General features: G+C 50.4%; 1 protein-coding gene across 1 annotated transcript; it reads left to right on the forward strand.

Annotated features, from left to right (window-relative positions):
* The first annotated feature begins 3,028 nt into the window (after positions 1-3,028).
* Positions 3,029-23,080, forward strand: LOC131216761 (protein Teyrha-meyrha). The gene is made up of 9 exons (XM_058211334.1): positions 3,029-3,145; positions 4,058-4,288; positions 4,372-4,576; positions 20,865-21,094; positions 21,217-21,408; positions 21,551-22,415; positions 22,495-22,706; positions 22,807-22,881; positions 22,946-23,080. The coding sequence occupies exons 1-9, from the start codon at positions 3,029-3,031 to the stop codon at positions 23,015-23,017; spliced, it is 2,199 nt and encodes a 732-aa protein (XP_058067317.1). The 3' UTR covers positions 23,018-23,080.
* The last annotated feature ends 165 nt before the right edge of the window (positions 23,081-23,245 follow it).

Here is a 23,245-nt window from a genome sequence, read left to right on the forward strand (position 1 = left end):
AGAGCCTCGGAGAGGAAAGCTACCGAGTGACAATAAAACAAACGCACTCGGTCGCACTCTTAACCCGGGACCGGCCAGGACACGGCACACTCCCTCAAGAAGTGCTTGACCCACACGCCGAGCACTTAGGCCCCGATGAAGTCATCGATTTTGTTGTCAGTGCGGGTTAATTTTTTTAAACCACGCCACTCGTGCTAAAAGTGGTTTAGTCAGCTTTCATGAAGTGACCGCTATTTATTAGCATGGCCGTCTCGGTCACTCGGGACTGATTAGCGTTCGGTGAACATCGCAACAGTAGTCTAAAAGTAAAATCGCGGAACGGAGTCTTCAACCTTTTGAATGATGGCCGATTAGGTGCACCGAACGACGGTGAGTGTCGCTTGCCCTGTGTGTTATTTTATTACTGTTGCGATGTTTGCTTTTGCCGAGGTAAAAATAACATCTCCCGAAGACGCCATTTTGTCGCCGTTAATAAATTCTTCAACCGAGAATGTGTTCTTTGGCGGGCATGTTTGTTTTGGGAACCAACATTTCAACGTCAACAGTGAGGACACTGGTCAGAGAACTGTTTTAAAAACTATGTCGAAAGGCTTAAAATGTATGGATGGCAAAAGTTAATCATTCAATGTCGACCGGTAAATGGAATTTATTCAATTCGAAGTGGCCATTCATTTTTATAATCTTACCGGGCACTAAGTAAATGAATTTATTAATATATTTTACTTTAAAATATAAAGTGTGCCCTTTCCCGATGCGCAAAATGTCCATTCCAAATTCAATTACCCGGAGGTGCGTGAGCTCACCTCTCAGGAGTGTGTTTTCCACGGGAAAATAAGATTTATTTCACTGCCCTCGCGCATCTTGGCATCCTTTTAAGCCGACCAGGTCTCCATTTTTTTTGTTGGAAAATAGAAACGACTTCATTTCGTAGCCGCTTGCTAAAAATATCGCCCATCGTACCGTAGCCGCCGGACAGCAACGCGGTTCCGAGGTTTTCCCGGGTCCTCCCATAACGGAAACGCTACTCCCATTCGAAAGACCAATTTAGTTGCGCCCCAATAAACCTCCATCCCGGTTGGGACCCGCTGACTCCCGCTTCGGAATCAGTAAGTTGGAACCGAGAGCCTACCCGACAACGAGGGCGTTGTCACCGGAGCGAGACCATTAAAGCTTCTTCGAAGCAACGGCAACGCCAGGCAAAAACTTCTTCCACTGTCGCCGCCGGAACGACCATAAAGCTGCCACCCTCCGCAATGTGGCAACCAAATGAGACTAAGTGGGAGATGTGAGCGCAAAAAAGCGGTACCAATCTGAAACTTTATGTAACTCTTATCATCGTTTGGGCACCGAGTGGCAACCGAGAAGAAAAAAACAGCATGGCGTCCCATCGTTATCGCCCCCGGGAATGGAAAACATTTTCCAGGTCCATGATCAAAGACCCGGAGCAAGCGCAAAAGACTCACAACGCAATCGCCCCGGGCCAGGGCAGAAGGAGCAAAGAAAGCACACATACACACGCGCGTACACACATTTTGCTGACTTCGCCAATGAACCTTTTCCACTTCCCCGGCCAGGCCAGGACCTTCCGGGCCGGGCACCCGGAGCCAGAGCCCCCGAGTGAGGTGTATCTATCGAGTACAGTATTTCCTGTGCTCAACAGTGCCCCAAACGGGTGGTTCAGGGGGGCCACTTCCGTCCCCGAAGCCGCTCCACCACGCTGCTACTGGAACGCAACTAGAATAGAAAATAATTCACATACTACCGCTGACTGCCGCGAAAGGAACCGAGAAGCGAAGGAAGAAAAAAACAACGGGAAGCAAAAACAGCGGCGGAACCGAAAAGAAAACAGACCTCCACGACGACGCCATCATCCACTCACACTAACACTGCTCCGGCGAACTCCGGCGAAGCTTGTCAGAGTATGTACACCGAGTTCAGTTGCCCGTCTTCGGGCAAGGACTTTTGGCCACCGCCATCATGGCCGCGCCAGAGGAAAGCTCCCACCAGAGGCAGGACCCACCCCGGCACTGGGGTAGTTTATGCTTTCTGCACTAGCCAAAAAAAAGGACACACTAAGAGCCAGGAGCCTTGGCGCGCGATGTACATAAAAGATACCAGAAGGAAAAAGCGTGGCCGTCTGGAAAGCGAGCGAGCCAGAAAGAGAGCACCGGTAGTGCGGTGGGCGATAAAAAATATTATGTCCTGTCCCCGTGCACACACACCGGAACTCCGGTCCAGCTTTTTTTTCTCCGGTAGTGCCCGGGAGTTCGGAGTAAAGTTCATATTTAGTAGAGCAACTCGCGACTCGGGAACGCCAACTTAACCAGTTCATAACAAAGCAACGCAGTCTCGGCCACGCCCGCTTTGTGCGGACGCGTGCGCTTTCCCGACTTTCTCGAGCGGCTGAGCAGGAAAACACGTTGCTTCGAAGCGCCCGCTTGGGCGCTGGTGGAACAGAGAGGGCAACAAAACAAACGTGGCGCTGAAAAACGGGTTTTGCGAGATCAGTGCGCATACGTCACGAGATGCGGATCCGCGGTCCGTAGTGGCCGCACCCACATCCAGCGACTAGTCCGTTTCCAGATATCGACTGCGACAGGACGCGATTTCTGTGCTCTCCGCCGTCGGTCGTTTCGAATCCTTCGCGCGTGTGCTCTGTGCTGTGAGTGATGGTTTGATGCGATCCTTCTTAACTGCTGACCACGCTGACATGCTGTCACCGAGAACGGTTGTGTTTGAAACGGAAACTCGGCAACCATCTAGTACACAGTGAGTGTTTTCTCTTTCGGTGGAGTGTGGTGATTGTTTAGTGCCTCGCTCTCGTGATCAGTTTGTGCTTGTGGCGAAAAAACGCGAAACGTGGCAGTGAACAGCATCCGAAAGAATCCGATCCGTGAAACCGTGAACTCCGTGTGTTTTCGCATTTTTCGAAACAATAATCAAACAATAGTGCACCGCGCTGTCACAGGTTGCAGATAAATGTCCACCGGGTAGAAACGCACCCCCGGCGCCGGTTCAGGTCCGTAGGATGGATAATCCGAGCTATGGATCCGCACACATGTCTTCGCCCGCGCTGGTAGTGTTCTCCCAGGCGACCAATGGATTAAGCGACGCGCTACGCATACAGCGGCCGTTTCACTCACAAGTAAGTCCTTCGTAATCGATCGTATGCTAGGCTATGAACAGCACAACGGTTCTTGACCGGAACATGTTTGGTGAAATTTGTTGAAACTGGTTGAAAAAAGTAGTTCAAAACATTTAGTCCCGGCTAATATGCAATTAACGAATGATCTGTTTGGCGCTTTTTGGAAATTAATGTGATTAGTGTGTACCTTTCATCATGGTCGTGTGACATCCAATGACTGTGTTTCCTTAAATTAGTGTGATCCTTTAATGAGTGTGGTCAATTAGAAGAGTTTAAGAAGTAGCCCAACGAAGAAGAGGCTTAGTAATGTGAAATAGATTAACTCAATCAATGCTATCCATTACAAATCCAAATCCATTACCTTCAACAATAATTACGGAATATTATTATAGAATACGTGGGTTAAAAATTAGAGAAATGCTCTTTTGAACTCTTGAAATTGTAACCAAATTGAGCCAAAAAATTTAAACTTAAGCTTGGTCTAAAACCAATGTGTAATGTAAATTAATAACACGCTCTGCTAGCCTTAGAATGATATCTGTAATATCAGTAATGGAAAGAAGAACATTAAAGAAGTTTAATTATCAATATCAAAATGGAACAACGAACAAAAATACAACAAAAATGCAAATTAAAATCTATGAGTAAAGCAATATTTTCAACTACAATGACAAAAACCATAATAAATTTAATAAATGTCTACGAAATTGAACAAAATGTAGAAAGCCTCAAAATTATCAGAAGAAGAAAGAAATCAAAACTGAGTTTCATATCATTTCAAATCAATAAAATACTACGAATGAAGCAGTTTCCGTTTTCATGACAGGTTTCGATTGTTTGAGGCGAACCCGTAAAACTTTCAGTGACTATTCTACATAAGTTTATGGAAACATTTGTTTCGTTCCTTTTCAGCTGCCAGACGCCAAGGATCTGCACCACCTTTCGCTGATGAGCGGCTACGGTGCCCACCTGCTGCACGGCTTCCAGCCCCACTTTCTGCACCCGCTGAATCCGGCCGTCTCGACGGCCAGCGGCACCAGCCCATTCGGTGGTGGCGGAGCATTCGTGAAACCCTTCCCCTCCAACCTTCCCCTGCCGTCGGCCTTTGCACCACCGAAATGTTTGGGCTTCGGCATCGATCAAGTAAGTCTAGCACGGCCGGATCAAGCACCGGCGATCACTCGGCCGATCACCCGGCGCGAACCGTTCGCCGAGAATAATCCCAGAACATCTTCTCCAAGGGCCTACTGTTCGGTTCGTCCGGCTCGGGCTCCGAATCCTTCCGGACGGACTCGTCCAGTCCGGCGTGCACATCGCTATCGCCACCCGCCAAAGACGAGTCGCTCGAGGGACAGACCAGCGAGGAGGGCGACCGCGACCGGGATCGCATCTGCACCCCGGAACGCAGCCCAGAGACACCCGGATTCCGACGTGAGTAAGCCTTTAGGATCTCCGAAGTGGCAGGTTGCGGTCTCTTTGTGGGCTGTTTGCGGGCACTTAGTAGGAAAGAGCCGCCGCCGTATCCGGTTGAAAATTGTTTAACTTTTATGGTCATTGCCGAAGCGTGCCGGCTTTCGAGGGAAATCGGTTAGCACATTTTTCATTCCAAATGCCGCCCATCATCGATGGGCCAGATCCATTATCGGATTCTTCCAATGGATAAGCCAATCCGCATCTTTTGGTAGACAATTTCTACTGACTTACTGCGCTTGGAACTCGGAATTACGAGCGCGGCACTCGGTGTAAGCAACTTGGAAACCCGTTTTGTTTAGAAGAAAATCTTTGTTTTATTTATGGAAGTGCGTTGTTTACGGAAACTTCAAAGTTGTATTAAATTAAAATAACAGTTTTTGATTATCGATAAAACCTAGCGCTACAAAAGACAGTGACTTACGGACCACAAATGTTTGTGCCATGTTTCAACCACAAACCGATGATCGTTACGATATTGGAACACCGTTTCGTTACAACGCAACCCACTAATTGGTCCATCTCGTTTCGTCTCACCGTGTGCCACGTCAATCCACCTTAAAGTAAACCACTTAACTTCGGTTCTTCGTTGTTTGTTTTGATTGTGCTTTGTGGAAACAATACTTCATAATAACCTTTTCATCGTTACATGACACGGCACACACCCGAGTACCGGGCCCAAGAATTTCCATGGAATTTTCACTCTTTCCTCTTCCCGTGACGGACGTCTTCCACTTGCCCGGCGGTTCCACTGATCGCTCCGGTGGCTGGCTGTCTTAGCCGGGGCGTCGAAGAACCGAAGATTGGTTTATTTTTAGTCCTTCCACTAGGGACGGCCTTCGGGCTGTGAGTGAGTGGGAAAACTTGTCAGAAGTTTACAGGCAAATACAAAACACGCACACGCGTCACGTGCCCAGGGAGCGCATCAGGAAGAAAGGCACGCTGATTTAAACAAAAAACCCTTGTAAACACCGGGTTTGAAAAATCGGATGGAGAAGGCATTTTCACGAAACGATTCACGGAATTCGAGAGTTTTCCTTCGCGAGAGGCTCTCCACCCGGGAGGCGACCAAAGGCGACCGTATGGTACCATTTGTCGACGGAACAATTAAATAATCGACGAGTGATCTATTTGGGTTTGGAGTTTTATGGTTTACCCCCTTACTTGAACCATCGCGCTGCGGTTCGGTAATGATCGTTTAACGGGTTGAATTATGGTTCCGTGGCCCCGTGGTCGGGGAAAACTCGGCCGTTTCAACTGTCAAACTAATTTCCTGGCCGGGAAAGCCTGGGGCCGGCCGACCAGGGTTCACGAAGCCACCCGAAAAGGTTACGAGGCCTTCGTGTTAATGCTTTGGGGATCATAAATATTCTCACCAAATACCACCGCTCGCGTGAGCAAGAATCTTGCCTAAAAGCTCCATTAGGTGAGTTATGGTCCATCCGAATGGTTGGTTCTTGTGGCTGCGAACCTCCCCGGGCCTCCTGTTCTGTTCCTTTTCCGCACGACGACGATAAATCGTTCGCCGAAGTGCGCCACTTGGTGTAAACAAATCTCGGAAAGGCAAATGATTGATTTTTTGTGATTGCTTCGGCCTTGGCAGATTTGATACTTCCGATAAATGACTTTGTGGCCGATTTGATGGTGATCCACCAAGAACGGTTACCACCTGGCCGCCGGAATGAAGCTCTTGGTGAGCTCTTTTCAATCAAACCAAAGGGAAGTTTAATTTCAATCGAATAGCTTCACCTTAGCTGTTATCGGGTCTGCGCCGACACCTCGCCTCCCGATGCGCCACACCGACCGACCGCATCCGGCCAACTTCTCCCGGATATCAATCGAATTTCGCCGCCCCATTTTCGCAGCCGACCGGGAAGAGTGTCACAAATTGGTGTGAAAATCAGTGTCCCATCAGCACCGCCAGCGACCGAGGACCACTAACTTCTGCCGAGGGAGTTGACAAAATTACAAATTCATCCCCCACCAGCGTGATGCGCCACCGGGGACCGGGAGTTAACTGGGAGTGTAAACTGGAACGTTACCGTAACGAGATTACCGAACCCCCCGCCGCACAGATACCCTTCAACGCTCCGAGACCGACTCGGAGCAGTTGAGTGGAGAGTTTTCCCGGGCAGTACATTTCCTCGTCCGACCGGACCGATTTCCTGCAATCAAATATTTTACGTTCCTCGTCACGTTCGGCAAGCTGTCGGTCATAGGCGGACGTGAACCGAGGGACCCGGGCAAACATACTGTGAGGACCAAAAACCGCAAAAGGATGCCAACTGACGGCGAGGCGAGGCCTTCCAAACTAAATTTCGGCCGCTCCAATGTCTCCAGTGCGGAGCGGTCTATCTTGTGGAAAAGGATAATCGCACTACTCGACACGATCACACGGTCACTTACTCCTCGGCCGTTATCTCTCGGTGGTGATTATGATACGATTATGATAGTAATAAATACTGGCAACGTACTGGTCTCGCCGGACGATCACACCGGACCAATTACCGTATTGTGGAGCCACATCATAATCTTCCCGGACCGGTCATTTGGCCAGCAAGAATTGCATGTTTGACACGCAAAAGCATCCTTCGCGTCGTAAATTCCGCACGTACGCCCATTGCGGTCGATCACAGGCACAACTCACTTGGGCTCAATGCTTAGGTCTGTCCAGCCCACCGGACCGTGGACCGTGGGCCCGAACCCGGTGACGAGTTTAATTGGTAGTTGCTTTAATTGCAACAAATTAATTGCTGATTAAATTAGAAATAATGCTGCCGGGCTCTCCGGGGGTATGCAGTGTTGTTGGCACCTCGCAGCCGTCCCAGAACCGGTGCGCGGGCCAGCCTTCGGTCATATGTTGCGGATCGTTAGTCGCTGGAATGTTTCTGCGCCCTTGCTGATGCTTTCAAATGAGACGTGAAATGGCTTAGAATTGGCCGCGGGTGCACTGCCCATTATCGTTCACTTTGAAAGCCAATTACGGCGGGGACCGGGACGACGGGGCATTGGTCAATGATTTGGTACACGTAAACGATAAAGCCGCCTGCGGTGTGTTTGGTTGTTTTCATTCGAAACAAACCCGTCGGGGGCCGTTTGATCGGCATCGATTTAAAATTCTCCATTCGGCACAAAACAAACGTCATAAGTTGTGGAAATGTTAAAATGGTGCCCATTTTTCAAAGATTAATAAAATCACAACAACGATACATCAACGGCAGGCGGCACTTACAGCATTTAGGCGTATCTAATTAAAACAAGCAAAGTGTCCGCCGTCGGATGCCGCTACCGTCTGCTTTTTATGCTCCCGAAAGCAAACACGGCGATTTCACTCCCAAGAAGAGTATGATCACACAAAAGAAGTGCTCACTTTGGCCGCGGAGAACACGCCACGGCGCATGTAGACGATCTCAATGATCGTAAACATAAACAGTGTGCATGCGTTGCGGCCATTGTGACGATCGGTGGAAGAACCCGAAACGCCATATGGTCGCAGCTGGAAATTCTCCGCTTCCAGGACCTAGCAGAACGGCTAACGACCTAAGAAGTCGATCGCCTAACCAGGTCGCGCCGGGTGCTGGTCGAAGAAGTATCGGCCAACACGACGACGACAAGTTCATGAAAATCTTGTTATGATAAACTCACTTGCACCGGCAATGTGCGGCGATTCAGCGTTTATGAGAGAGTTTGGGACCCAAAATAGAATCTTACGTTGATCGCGGGCACGAATGTTGCCGATCTGCGGTTCATAAACTTTCCGCTGAGCGCGATTATTCGGAAGTTCATTTTTCGACACCGACACCGTGGAGCAATCACTTCCTGTTTGGGGAAGTTGCAAGGCTTAATAAATAGATCCCACAAATTAGAGGAGATTTTTTGGCGTATTATCATGAAGGCTAAGAAAATCGATCAACGAGTTACAATTTCGAAGGCTAGCCCAGATCAAGTAGTCACGGCAATGTAGCTCAACGGAGATCTAGTCATCACAGAGTGTAACAATACATTGAATTTACATTTGACACATTGCACACCCATCAGTTTGTAAGGAACAAAAAAACGTTTTTATTCACTCTGAAACAATGTACTTAAAAAAAAACTTCAATTTTTCTTTGCATTACAACATTAGGCTGCTCTTTTACACCCAAAAAGCCTTTATCTAACGTCCCTTAACATCTGCATCACCAATGGCACAGTTGCATCGTCCAAGGATCGTCCGGGGCTCTTCATTGCTCTTGTCTCCGGCCCATTGATGGCCACGGTCCCACCCATCACCGCAAGTCTCACCTCAATCGGTAGCGACAAACTCTCGAGGACCCTCTAGAGTGCCATAATTCACTGCACAACACGGCCCCGGCGCATAAAGGACCACTCTGGCTCTATCGTCACCGTGTAGTGTTTTTGTTCCTCGAGCATCGAGCTGTGGGCTGTCCGGGAAAGTGGCCTCGTAAAATCAAAGTCAACTGCCCCGGAGAGCTGCTGCGGCGCCCGGATCTTCAAAAGTTGTACCCTCTGATGTGGCCGCACGTGAAGCGTGCGTGCATACGCACGGTGGGTAACTCTTGAAAGTCATCGTTATTTATTGAAAAATGTGTAACCTCAAACGATTCCTGGCGCGCGAGCAGGATAATGAGTGGCGGCGCACTCGTTCTCATCACTTCCGAAGGGACGTAAGGCCAGTCCTCCCGGTTCCATTTCGTTTGATCCTACGTGGCTGGCCGGATGGCGCTGCCCTCGTCGGCAGCCGCCGCTTGAAATGGGTGTCCTTTGCCGACCTTTACGATTGCTCTTTTTCGAATCTTTCCTCTCTTTTTTCGACTTCGGTCACACAAGCACAGGGTGGCTGTCCCCTTGGCTTTCAATGAAACATCAATGTATCGAGTGAGTTTTAACAATGTCCTAATTGACAAATTACAAGAGGGTTGACACCGTTGTTCGTGTCGACGGAGGGACACAATCGCCGGCAGCCGGCCGCCGGAGTACTTCACTTTCATGCGGTTTTCCAATTTCAATTAGCACGCGCAGCGCGCACCGCTTGTGGAACCATAAATAATAAAAATGCGGCCCTTTTGAATCGGCCATCAGCCCTCGAGGCCCTCGGCCACAGATACCTTCGTAACGGTTCCGACCGGCGGCGGACGAGCCATCAATTTATGCTGGCCCGACGGAACCCAGATCGCTCTTTGGGTTCGGGGAGCTGGGCCAATCGATCGGTATGATTAATGCATTAAGCTTGTAAACGTGGCCCAGCCACACACATCCACACAAACCGATCGATCGTGTCCAGAACGGAAAGCATTACGGAACGCAGCTACTTAGCCGGATCAAAGCTCCGGCTCCGAGGCGTCGTGCCAGGAACTCGCCGCTCGGAGCGCTCGGAAGAAAGCAAACGATCGCCGGCCAAGGAGGTGGCTACTATTTAATATTTTTATTTACTTTTACGATACCCCCGGACCCGGGAATATGGTTTCCGTTTTACGGACCCTTTTAACAGTTCACTCGCCACGGCGGTCGTCGGCAAACTTCTGACCAAGGGTCTTCCGAGCCGTTTTATGGCGCTATCTTCCCGTCTCACTCACACCATCTCCGCGGCTCAACTCATCTTCACTCATCTCTCTCTGGACACTTTGGTCAGCACTTTGGTCAGCACGGCTCTCTACATAGTTGCTGCCTCGGGATGCTGCTGTTGCTGTGGTCCTGTCGGGCGGTCTTTTCGGTGCACTAAAATATAATGAACTTTGCCTGCGCTGGGCACGGATTCCCATCGGAGCTCGGAAGCTCCCCTGGGCTGGGCTGACATGGCCGTTTTATGGGTCCCATAGTAATCGCAAGTTTACAATCTTTTTATATGGCCCAAGTGAGGGTCGTGCCCCCTTGCGCAGGGAGTAACTTATTAAAAAGTGTCCAAAAATTTACTTATGCGGTTGTAAAGGATGGAATGTGACTGTTCCGGTGGGGACAGTAAGTTTGGCTAGTCAATTTTCTAAGTATATAACTTCGGAACTAAATCAAATGAAATCAATAGATTTTTCTCTAACGTAGGCAAACTCGCTACTCCATCTGTTCCGGTTCTTCAACGATAACTTCATTCACGCAACTTTATCGTAAGCCGCACCGAAAATTCTCCAAAACTAATTGGTTGACTTCAACGGTTCCGCTTATCTTAAGACCGGTCACACTTACAAAACCGTCGGTGGAACTTCCCGAGAGCGTGGAAGCGAACACAGCACGGAAGCAGACAACCGATTATGACAACCGGTGAAAAGCTGCCTGCCGTAATCCCGACAAGGAAACCCCCTTCGCCCAAGCAAGGCGAAAGCGATCGCAACCGATGCCCGATTCCGATTCTCATGGCAAACAGCGAAGGGAACCAGCCAGCCACAGCAAATCCCCACCGGGAGCCCCCAGTAGTTAATCTCCCAATGACAGCTTGCCCGGTGTGCGAGAAATCGGATCGAGTCCCTGGCGCGAGAAGCCGATGGAAGGAAGCCCAAATTCTCAGCCTGATTAAAATCTTCAAATTTAATCAACTTCAAACTGCCACATCGGCCGTCGAGCGAGGAGATCCAAAAAAGGGCCGCTCCGTTGAAGTGTGAAGTGTGCGGTTTTGCTCTGGGACCGACCGACAGCACCGGATCAACGATCCGGGTGCATCCGATGCGGGCCAGTTAACACTTCGGGCTCCGATGCACCGCCCAAAACGGGTGAAATAAAAATTAACTTTATGCTTTAATGCAAACCCGCGTGTGTGCCCGCGGAGCGTGAAATGCAGTCGTTCCCGAATCCCGGGGCTTTCGATACTTTGACCGAAAACCGCGCACTGCATTTCATGGTGGATTAGCGCCTGGTTCTGTGTGTGCCGGCGGTGTTAGTGGTGTGCCATCTGTCCCCGGCAATAATTAGGACCAAACTGAGTCGACACCCTGGAAGCGCCCTAAAAATTATTTTAATTTATCGAATCCATCAACCAGAACTGAGCCCGGAACAGTCCCGGCTGATAACGATCCGGTGCGCTCCGGAAGGCGGACCGGCCGCGGCCCGTTTTGCGTGTGTTTTTAATTCCTCCCGTTTGGCACCCCGGCCATGTTCGGAGGAATGTTCCGGCCACTCGCGCGCACTTCTTTTGGGCGATTTATCGGTGTTGTCGGTAATCCTTAAAACCAACAACGGGCCGACGGGAGGGGACTCCGGACAAGATAGCAATAAAAAAGTCAACAACGATGTGCTGGCCCAACCCCTGCCAGCCTGCCTGCCTTCCGGGCCGCTTGGTTGACTTCGAAAAGGAAAAACCCGCAAATAAAAGGCGGACATGGACACTCTCTGTCTCTCTCGGCTGTCGGGGGAACTTCTCAACTTTTCAATAGAAGAGAAGTCCTCACCGAGCACAACGGAACGAAAGTGGCGAACAAATCTGGAGGACTGTCACGGGGTCTTCCAACTTTTCTTTTTTTTTGTTATGCTGCTGCGTGTTGCGTTTTCCTTTTCCAGAGCTACCTTTATGCGTGCGATGAGTCCTCTCGTTGACAGGGACAGTTGAATTGGGAATCGGCGAAAAAAGGGCAGGAAATAATGGAAGGAAGCCGCACAAAAGGACGAGGCCAAGAAGCCCGACGGCGGGAGAGGGGGCGAAGTGCCCATCATTTGTCTCGTTGGCGGGGTCCAGGGCCCCGCTCCGGATTTAGCACATCTGGGTCGCGCAAACAATTTGTAATATTTTAGAAAAATAATATAATCTGGTATTTATCATTGACTTGCCCCCTGTGCCCGGGGAGGGTGTCCTGGCTTCCACGGATTGGTTCGGATATCTTTTTTTCTGGTTAACACCATGGGCCGTGGTGGCCAGAATGCCGGGTTTTAACGGCCTAATAAGGGGGAGAAAAGGTTGATGGTTACGTCCGCTGACGCTGGGCACTGCAGTGGTGGGTTAAAGGATAAGACGGTGCTAAGCCGTTAGGAGTGGCACCTAGCCCTTTTCTGGCCTATTATCGTTCGCAGCATTCAATTGGTTATTGGTCGAGAATATAGCAAACCGCAGCCGCAGCGTGCGGTAGAATTGACAAATGTTGCAGCGACTCCTTCGCGGTGCACTCATTTTTTATGCTTCGAAGGGCTTAAAATGTCATTTTTCATACAGTAGCTTCAAATATCTGTCTGTAGCGAGCCATGTAAGACCCACTGGGACGTACTGAATCGATTACAAAAATGCTTTTGTACAACACATTTAAAGCAGAAGTTTTATAAAACATTACTTTAGTTCAACAAATATTAATTTTATAATGTTCTCGGGGGTACAGCAAAATAATTTAAAATATTTATACTATTTAAAAACCTACTGAGTCGCATTTATTTAAACTTTTACGCTTAACTATTTACTACTTTAATTTTTTGTACCTTTTTTTCTTCACGACATTCAAAGCCGAACAAATTGCCTAAGACTTAGCTTATTGGTAAAAGAAGAGTTAATTATGGAAAATTCTGATTTTCCCTATCTTTCCAAACCTTTCTTCGGTTTCCATCGAATTCATGCAACTGAACTAGCTGAACTCGCAAATGTCTTGCACCGAAACTCGCAGCAGCAACACTAATTGCCAATCGCAGGTCGATTTGTGCTCCTAGTTCCGACTGCTGGCGACCCGATACAAGCGCCACCCTCGGACAAAGAGTCGCAAATTATCTAAACATCACCAAGTGTCACCGTTGAACTGCACCCGCCTGGATTGGCCAGGGGGTCTTCGGCACACTGCAGACACACACCACACGGCACAGAAAAATGCAACACACTGCACCGTGGCTCCAACCGTGGGTATGTGCACCGGAAAAATGATCGATTATGTCTGCGACCGACGGAAGTCCGCCCACACGCCTGTCGACCGGTCGGCGGCCGCACCGATTAGAGTTGAAATAGATAATTTGCAAACTGCATGCCTGATTGCCCCGGCGCACACCGACACAACTCGAACTGTGCAGGTTGCACACAGTTCCAGTTCGGGCCGGCCAGTTTGCCAACCAATCGATGATGCGACCGGGTTCCGCTTCGAACTGATAGCTCACGGGGCCTCGGTCAGATGTCGCCGGTTGACGTGCAAGCCTCACGACACGGCGACCGGCCATCATGACGATAATGATGAAGATGATGACGTGAAGCACACGGCCTCCGGGTTCGCCGGATCCGTCGGCTTTTTATCGGATCCACGCGGCGCCCGTGTGAGGTGCATTTGAATTGAATGCAATTTTTGCTGCAACCGCACGGCCACCTCAACGAGTGGCACTGGCACCAAATATGGCACTGGTCCGAGAGGATGCCGGTTTCTAAGAAGCACCAACGGGGCCATTTCAATAGGTTTCCGATGCTAATGCGCAAAGCCGGAGAAACAAATTATTAATGCACCGACGAAGAAGGAGTCACACGCTCGGAATGCACCGCGTTAACGGGCGATAGGTGTTCGGAAACACCACAAATCATTGAAATCATTGGCGAACCCGCGAAACACCAAACCCAAGTGGGGAGAGAAAAAAATTTTCCAACAGAAATTAACATTGTTCCGAATGGCGGCCCCCAGCAGTTTGCACAATATTATTGCCGGTGCGAGGCGCAAGCGAGAGCGTAATTTTTGTATGCATTTATGTTGCCTTCCCTAGTTCCCACACACCGTGCGAGCACAGTGTAGTACCGTGTGTCCGCCGGACGATGTGACGGTGATCGATGGTCATCGACGTTTGAATGTCATCATCAGTCGATGCGTTTCCGAACATCCGCACCATCCGATCCGGCGGAACGCGTGACTGCCCCGCCGGCAGGACTAGCGCCAGCAATCCCAAACCCAACATTAAGTACTTTCAGTGCCGAAAGTGTGCGCGGGTGTGAGGGTGCACAAATCGGCCAACTGGTGCGCCCAACATACAAATCATGTTCTGGCACAGGAAGGTTGTTTCTAAATTGATCATAACCGTTGTCCCGGGCACCCCCCCTAATGGCCACGGTGACGTCGCGACCTCGACCCTCGGACGGAATGAGCGAAAAAGCGTTGAAAAAAGGGAGAGAAAGAGAGACGGGACGGGACGGGACGGGGCCGGACTACACTTCCTCGACACGGGGCACACGTGGAAATCACGTAGGAAAAATTTTATAACAATTTAAAATTCGTCCGTACGTGAACCAAATATTTTATCATTATTAGCGCTGTTATTGGTGGTGACGGCCAGACATGTTGGACACATCTGACGGTTCTATTAGTCCCGGACACGGAAAAGGGTGGCGCGACGCCGTACGTGAACACTGGCGCTGTGGTGCGCTGTGTGCCGTGTTACGCTTTTTTGTGCGCGGCCGTTCGACTTTCGACACTCCGTGCCGGGCGCAACGGATTGCAACGGAATGTCGACGGTGACGGTGACAAGAGCCGTCGAAAACGCGCCCCAGCGGCGCGTAAGAGGGCACATGTTGTTGGGTATGTTGGGCAAAAAGTGAGCACAGCATTTCATGCACACACGGTGGTGCTACAAAAAACGCGCCACAAACAACGCGAGTGAGATGAAAATGTCACTACACTACACGACGACGAGCACATAAAAGTGGACACAAGCGGAGAACCTCCGAGTGCGTGCGGCCTCCGTGGACTTTTTTTTTTACGCGGTCTCCTTCCGATTGTTGCCTGGGGCGGTGGGACGAAAACGGGCGACACAGGGCCGCAACCCGCGAAGGAATGTCTCGCAACAACCGCACTGGTAACTCCATCGTCGATTGATTCGCGATCGCGAAGGTAATTACACGGGTCCGCGAGATCGATCGCGCGAGGCTTATGTCGGCCGCCGAACATGTGTCATGCAAGTTATGTGAGATGTGTGCCCTTCCGATGCCATCCGCTCCATGTGGCCGAGAGAGGTAGTTCGAGTCCGAGGCCAGTCCCTATCCGACACGGCCGCGAGTTGCATTGGATGAAGTTGTTAGTCCGTTTAGCGCGGCATTCCGATCAGAAGCCGATCGATTGAGTTCTCGCTGATGATTGTTTGCGGTCGCAATAACTGTTACATCCCCGACGGCTGTGTTTCAAGGGATCAAGATTACACTCGCGTTAAAACATGGCTTGAAAATGCAGTAAAATATCGGAAATTAAGTACGATTTACCTTACATTGTTGTCGTGGAGTTTTCTGATGAAATGATATGATTCAGTGGTTACTTGATCGGTTCAGTATGATACAGATGACAGCCCGGTTGTTAGTGAAAGGATGGAAGAGTCCTTTGATCAATTTGTATTTGCCAAAGCTAGCTAAACGCCAGATTTCAAAATCTTGAAGCCTCCTTAGATTCCTTTTTTTTTAACTCTAAGCTCACAATGTACTACCAATTTAATGATACATATTTTCCTATTGTATAGTCATTGCGACACCCATTTTGATAGCCAATTTCTTAATCATTAATTGGCTATAGTTTTTAAATTATCACGGATTACCATAAGATAGTTCTGTAGTGTCAGCGTTTTGATTCAATCTCATTCTGCGTCAATCAACGCCACACTTATAGCTATTCAAGTTATTGCTCACTAGGATATAGTGTACCGTCGCATAAATCCGTTAATGTAATTCTTTCTCCTTGGATCTTGGATTATTGTTTACTACATTCGTCTAATTAAATTATACTTATGAATAGCAAAAACTATCCCCTTTTCCACTAAGATCCGTGGAAGAAAGGAAAACCCATCATCCGGAAAAGACACAATTAATAAAGCAAATCGCACCGATATGCGTGTACAGACGTCTGTCCGGAAATTTCCGGAAAACGAGTCAAACTCAATTTACTCGTAATAGACGAAAGAACGTTTCATGATCGCCATGCCATCACCAACTGCCGGGAGTCGTGGCTAATTCAATAATGAAGAAATCGTCTCCTGACTTTCACCTCGAGTGCACCCGATTCGAAGACGGGCATCATAGGACCAAGGACATCAACTGATGAGAGCAGTCAAGAAACCGAACACCAAACGGGGTTGATTTGTGATACTCCAGTTCGTGACGGACTGGCCCTAAACTAAAAGGGCTCGCGTGCGCGCGTATCATTTTTGCTCCCATTCCGCAAGTTGATTTATCTGCGCGTTGCCTAATTGGATCCGTGCGGGTCCGCGAAACTCCTTTTTTGTGTGGCCGCCACTGGCCACTCTTATTACCATTATGAGCTTGCTGCTGCTGCTGACGAGCAGCCAGCCCAGGGAACGGTCGGGTGGTTTCAAGCCCGTTTTTCCGACCCACCGAGATTCGGAACAGTCCCATAATTTGTGTCGCGGCGTGTATGTGTATTACGATTATTACCGACAATCGATCGATCGATCGATCGAACTCGAATTCGAGGCCACCGAGTCCAGCGGGCGCGCGTGTTAATTGAGACCATCCGTGTGACAGCCTTTTACGGGTCCCGGTTCCGACAATCTGTTGCAAAACCAATCCTTCTCCTCCGGCTACCGGGACACATTCCTTCGATGTTCCTTTTCCTCGCTCCCTTGGGACCGAACCGGGCCGGGACAAAACGCGGCCTCCGCGCGCACGGTGCTGCTCTTTCAACACTATCATAATACGATAAATACGGAGCGTAAATAAATAAATTACTGCTGGTAATAATCTCCGCTAATTTATTGGCGGCAATTATTCTTCAAACTATCGGACCGGGCGATGGAGACCCGTTTGTGCCCGCCGACCCGCCGAAAGTGCGGCGGGGAAAAGCGGTGAGGAAAAATCCAGGGGTCCAACACTCGGAAGCCGTCGGGACACAGCACACGGTAGCAAATCTCTACCGCAAACAGTTAAAGTCGATTTATTAACATAAGGAGAAAAAAAGAGTACATGTTCTAATTACGGCGGTTCCCGGTCGGCCGTTCGCTCACATTCCCGGCAAATGGCCGCTCCTGCTGCTGCTGCTGCTGCTGTCGGGGCCCTTTCCAAGTGGGCTGACGCACACCGACATCCAGTTGGGCCGAATGGCAGCCCGACCGGGCGGACGGACGGACGGACAAGTCTCTCCGATGGCTCACTCCGCGTTAGGCTAGTGATTTTGATTTAGTGACAGCTGTTACTGCCACTTGCCGTCACTCTAGGAGCGGAGTGGCCCGGGAAGCGTTCCGGGTGTACGAAGGGCGGCAGCAAAAGTTGTGTGCTTAGTTTTAGAACCGTTCCAAGGCCACGGGAGTTTCCAGAATGTGGCCGGGAATAATCTGTTTCGCAACTAACTGCTCAGTTCCCGTCACGGGGGGGGCCCGACCCAGCTGTGACCGACCGCGATTGAGTGGCGTAGTCGATAGCGTTTAATCTTTGGCCGTGAGTGAAACGTGGTCCTCAACCGAACCGGATCTACTGCGTGCGAGGTAATCTCTGGGAGCGGGCTCTTATTTATTCATTACATCCCATTTAACGTGATATTTAGCACCTCACGCGTTCGCGAAGACCTCTCTTTTCTATTACTTTCCCTTGAAATTGCGAAAAAAGGACACCCTCAAGCACTGCCCAAAACAACCCTTTGGTGCTACAAAAAATGAGGGAAATAAAAAAAACCGGCACTTCCGTTTCTCGGGCCCTCGGATTCAAGAAAAGCCTTTTATTACTTTCCAAGGTGAAAAGCGAAATTTGGTACGCACAATTACCCACCAAGAGGCGAGCGAAAGAGTTTTTTTCCCCGTCGGCCCCCTAGACCGTCATCGGTCATCGGAATCGGTCATTTCGTGGTCCGCCGCCGAATCATGACGGAGCGTGACCGGACCAGAGCCTAGAAATGGGAACCTCTTCAATCACTCATTCTCTCTCTCTGTGAGGTCGATCCAAAATCCCATTTAACGCCTTACGCAACGCAATTTTATTCAATTTCCCAAAAAAACAGGCCACCTTCGCCGGCTGACTCGGCACGCAGCTGGCACAAGGAAAAGGGGACAACCCGGAACCGACCGCTCCAGTGTCCGCCGGCGAGGAAAAGTTTGTCCGCACGAGATGATCAGCATGATACTGTTCTTTTCCGGGGTTTTTTTTTATTATTCGCAAACTTCAACCACCTTGAGGCTTATCCATCGCACCGTTTTTTTCATTTTCACTCCCGCCAAGGGATGACAAAGTCTGGCCACCGGGCACGACGAAAGGAAAACGACCCCCGTAAAAGAAACGCTCCCAGAAGCGAAAGATCAGAAGAAAGTAGACGCTTGACTGCACTTTTAATATCCTTCTTCGGGCACGTTCGAAGTGTCGAAATTGGCAACACGCCGCGGATGTCCCGTTAAAAAATCCCGAATCACGAAGATTGGCCGGAGGGGCGCGAATAGAGCATGCAATCGAGAGCAGAAAATCAGGAAATGACCGAAAATGAAAAACAAAGCTGTTAAAGAGAATTTCATTAAGTGGCCCAGTGACGGTGTCACCGAGCCCGATCCATAATCCGATTACAGGCCTTTTTTCCCTGGCGATGCTGGCCAAAAGCTAAAAATCAAACCACCAGAGAAGATGTTTAAAAAGAAACAAGTTTGCGATGCGACCATCAAAAAAGGATACAGAGTGATGCGTTACACCTAGTTAGAGTGAAGGGCCCCCGGAGTGGTCACTGTTTGGCACACAAAATTGGCACACTGCATCAGTGCGCACTGCTTGTCACGCACCGGATTCTCGGCGTGACGCCCAAACTGACCAGAGATTTCAATTAAAAGTTAATCATCTCTTTTTAATTTGCAACGAACCCCATCGAGCACGCGGCCATTTGACACGCTGACCATCACCATCCCGTCACCGGTGCCGGAAGTGTCATCCCCATCCCCCCAAACGGGAACCACCCACCCGAAAAAGGGGAATCAAAAAATCATAAACACTCACCCTGGTCCGGACTTACCTCCGATGGCCTTCAACCACAGCAAGGCCGCAGTCTAGCAGAGTGTGGCGAGCAAATATGTTTTCTGCGGTCAAACTGGGACGCCCCAAACCGGACTCTGTTGCTGTCAACAGTGCTAATGACAAATTTCGATCACCTACCGGGAGCAAATTAGATTCCCGACGTGCACCGACGGCCATCCCGTCCCGGTTGCAACCTCGGACAGTTGTCTCCAAAAACCGGACACTCAAAATGGTGCCTCCGAATGGGACGTAACAATCAGCTGCATCCCATTACATGGCGACCGTTACAACCACAGGCCGTACCAGAAAGAAGAGTGGTCCCTTGTGTCCTTTCGGGGTTGTCTAATTCTAGTGAAAACCACACTCATCACCGTGGCCGTGGCCACAGCGTGATGCTAACGATCCTACTTATCCCGCCCGAGAAAGTGATACGTAATATGTTTCCCTTTTCGAAAACTACTTTAACCACTGTAAATTTCCGCACTCCCGGCGGGCAACCGGAATGTCGTCGTGTTGAAATGGACATTTTTACATAAACTTTCCCGGGGCACCAGCGCCGACCGACCGATTTCACCAATTGACAAGAAAAGTCGAGCCAGACGACACCACTTTGGTGCTGCAAAGTGGAAACTTGTCCGTGTCCTTCGGTGTTGTTATCCGCTCGGTCTAGCAGCTGCCCGGGGTTTGGTTTCTGTGTATGTGTGCGTTGGGAAAATGGTCCTCTTTCTCATTTTCCGCAACATTACCCGATGCACATTCTCTGGCGACGGAGCAAAAGTTGGTTCCCGTTGCCGTCAAATTTCATTACGCTGCAGCTACCGACGCTAAACCGCACCACCGGAGGGCGGTACGACGAGAGATTGCATTACATTGAGGTTGCTTTCGATTGCACTGCGTAATCTGTTTGGACTGTAAACATCAACCTGGTTTGGTGCGGGTGCCGTGTCGAGATTTGTCACCTCTCGTTGCGCAGGACGAAAAATGTCAGTTTCTTGAAAGTTTTTTGAAAAATTATAAACTGAAAAAGAAATAGAACTCGTCCTATAGCTTATGGTTAGACCAATAATGGATAGCTTCTGTGTCCTCATTTGAACGAACGATGTAGGTCTACAAATAGCCCCGACTTATGATAGTTCTTCTTAAACGCCAACGATTTTAGTGTCGAAGCTCTAATTGCACATTAGAAATTGTAGAGATTCGAATCCACGAAATCTGTCAAGAATTGTAAGGCTAGTCCAAATATATATCCCAAATCCCAAATATTAATCTCTTCCTTGCGATGAGTTTGAGTCACTGACCTTAACTGTGCGGATGTCTGCATCAGGAATCTTCATTTCATTTTTCATTCAATTACGCGTTGACCTATGATCCGACACTGAAAATTGATCCCAATCCACCTTACAGGCATTGGGCCACCGAAGAAGTCGACCTTCGTCGGGACGCCACCCCCGAACGCGTGTCCCATCTGCGGCGTGCAGCTCTCACCAAGTGACCTGGAGACCCACTTCTCCGCCGAGCTGACGCGGCTCACGAAGATGACGACGCACGCCGAGCGGCTCGAGCTCCGGCGAACGCTCAGCGTCGACCTGCACACGGTCCAGAACAACCTGCAGGGACGAACCAGTCGCTGGGAGGTAGGTCCCCCCCACACACAATTGCATTTATGCTGCACCCTCTGCACAAACGAATGCGATTACCTGGCGAGCGGAGATGATGAGTTTTTAAATTTCATTTCATCCGTTCCCCCCGTTGGCAGACGTTCAAAAATATCCGCAACAAGCGCCAGGACCGGCTGCGCGGCAAGCTGCGGAAGCGGAAGTTCGACGGCGAGGATGGTTTCGGGCTGCAGCTGACTAACATCAACTGCCAGTCGTGCCCGGTGTGCCACGGGCGGTTGCAGCGCACGCAGGAGGAAATTGCACAGCACATCGAGGAGTGCGTCCGCAAGGTATGCCCACGGAGCCATCTCTGAGCTGTCAAAAAAAAACCCACTCGATCGAAGTAGACGGGGATGCGTGCGCTGTTCTGTCGACTGCAAAGCCTAACCACATCTCACGTAGACCTTTACGATGCTTTTCCCACTTCTCAAGCAACAGCACCAGCACCAACACCAGCAGCAGCAGCAACAACAGCAACAACAACAGCAGCAGCAGCAACCCCCGAGTGGCCCCCTACATCCGGCGCACCATCATCCGCACCATCCGCATCATCCGCACCACCAGCACCCGTCGGCGGCGTCAGCAGGATCACAGCAACCGACGTCCGGGACGGGAGCACCCGCTTCCGGTCAACCGTCGCCCCAGGATGAGGACGAAACGGTCGACGTGGAGAGCTACGGGGACGAAACGTCCAACGGGGCGATCAACATGTCGTCGAACGTGATCCACCACACGAGTGCGTCCGGGATGCTGCACTCCCATCACGGTGCGGCCACTGCTCAGAACAGCAACCACAACAACAACAACAACAACATTATCAAACCGGACACCGTCAACCTGACGAAGCTAGAGGAGAGTGCCATCAGCTCGCTCAGCTCGATCGTGCCGCACTGGGACCGCAAGAGCCGGCTCACTCTGCCGCTGGGCTGTAAGCCCGGCACGGAGGACGCACGGCCCTGGGTGACGGGTCTGAAGCCCCGGCTACTGGGCAGCAACTTCGAGCTGGGCCCACCGGGTGTTGGACCCATCCCGACCGATCATTCGATCACACGCGTCACACCGACCAGCAGCGATCAGCGGATCGACGTCGACTACGAGCACGATCACAGCCAGGACATGGTGACCGATAACGACGAGGAAGTGATCGTGGACAACACGGACGACGAGGAGTGCATCAAGCGGCCGACCCGGCCAACTACCGGCCAGCTGACGCAACTGAACGGCCACGGACCACCGCTACCACCGACACTGGCCAACGGTCACGGAGTTCCCGGAGCGACCCAGCGTGAGGACAAAAATGGCAGGTAGGTCATCGGAGGCGCTCCCCACCGCCAATGGGCCCTAAACAACTCTGCCGACTCTTCCCCCGGGACGACACAGCACGGAAGAGGCCACCTCGTCGGCCGAGATCGATTCCGCGACCGATTCGATGGCTTCACGGACAGCCGGAACCACCCCGAACTCGGACTCGTACGTCAGCACGTCGGAATCGGCGGAACCGTCCTCGAAGGCGCAGGTATTGGAAGAGCTTAAGGCGCGGATACGGGAGCTGGAGGGATCACCGCACTACAAGTGTTTCATATGTAAGGTCAGCCTTTGGCCCACGGCCAACCCCACCACTTTCCCCATTCGATCGGCCACACTTACGAGTTGCCCGTTCTCCCCGTTCTTTGCTTTCGTTTCTACAGGAAAAATGTAAAACATTAATCATATCGAAAATCTGCGGCCACTATCTGTGCGAGGAGTGTTGGGTTACGGAATCGGTAAGTCGCCGCTCGAGACGTTCCGCGGAGCCCTCAGTCTAATCCATTGCGTCCATCTCGACAGGAATCGTCCAAATCTTGTCCCCGGTGCAAGATCATCACGGCGAATTCAGATTTTAGAAAAATTCATGCTTAAAAACCACCATCCGCGCGGGGCGTTCCAGTGGAAACGGTGTTTATTTATTAGACTATCGTTAGTGTATTTATTTTTACCAGTATGGGGCGGGCCGATGATTTCGCTGCTTTTTTATATTTTATACAACGCGCCACGTCCGCAACCAACCAGAAAAACCAAAACGTCAGCGTCCCGCAGCGCAGCATCCTGGCCATCGAGCGACCGACGGCCGAAAGCTATGAATCGAAT

Source organism: Anopheles bellator, chromosome 1, assembly GCF_943735745.2.
Source record: "Anopheles bellator chromosome 1, idAnoBellAS_SP24_06.2, whole genome shotgun sequence".
Classification (NCBI taxonomy): domain Eukaryota; kingdom Metazoa; phylum Arthropoda; class Insecta; order Diptera; family Culicidae; genus Anopheles; species Anopheles bellator.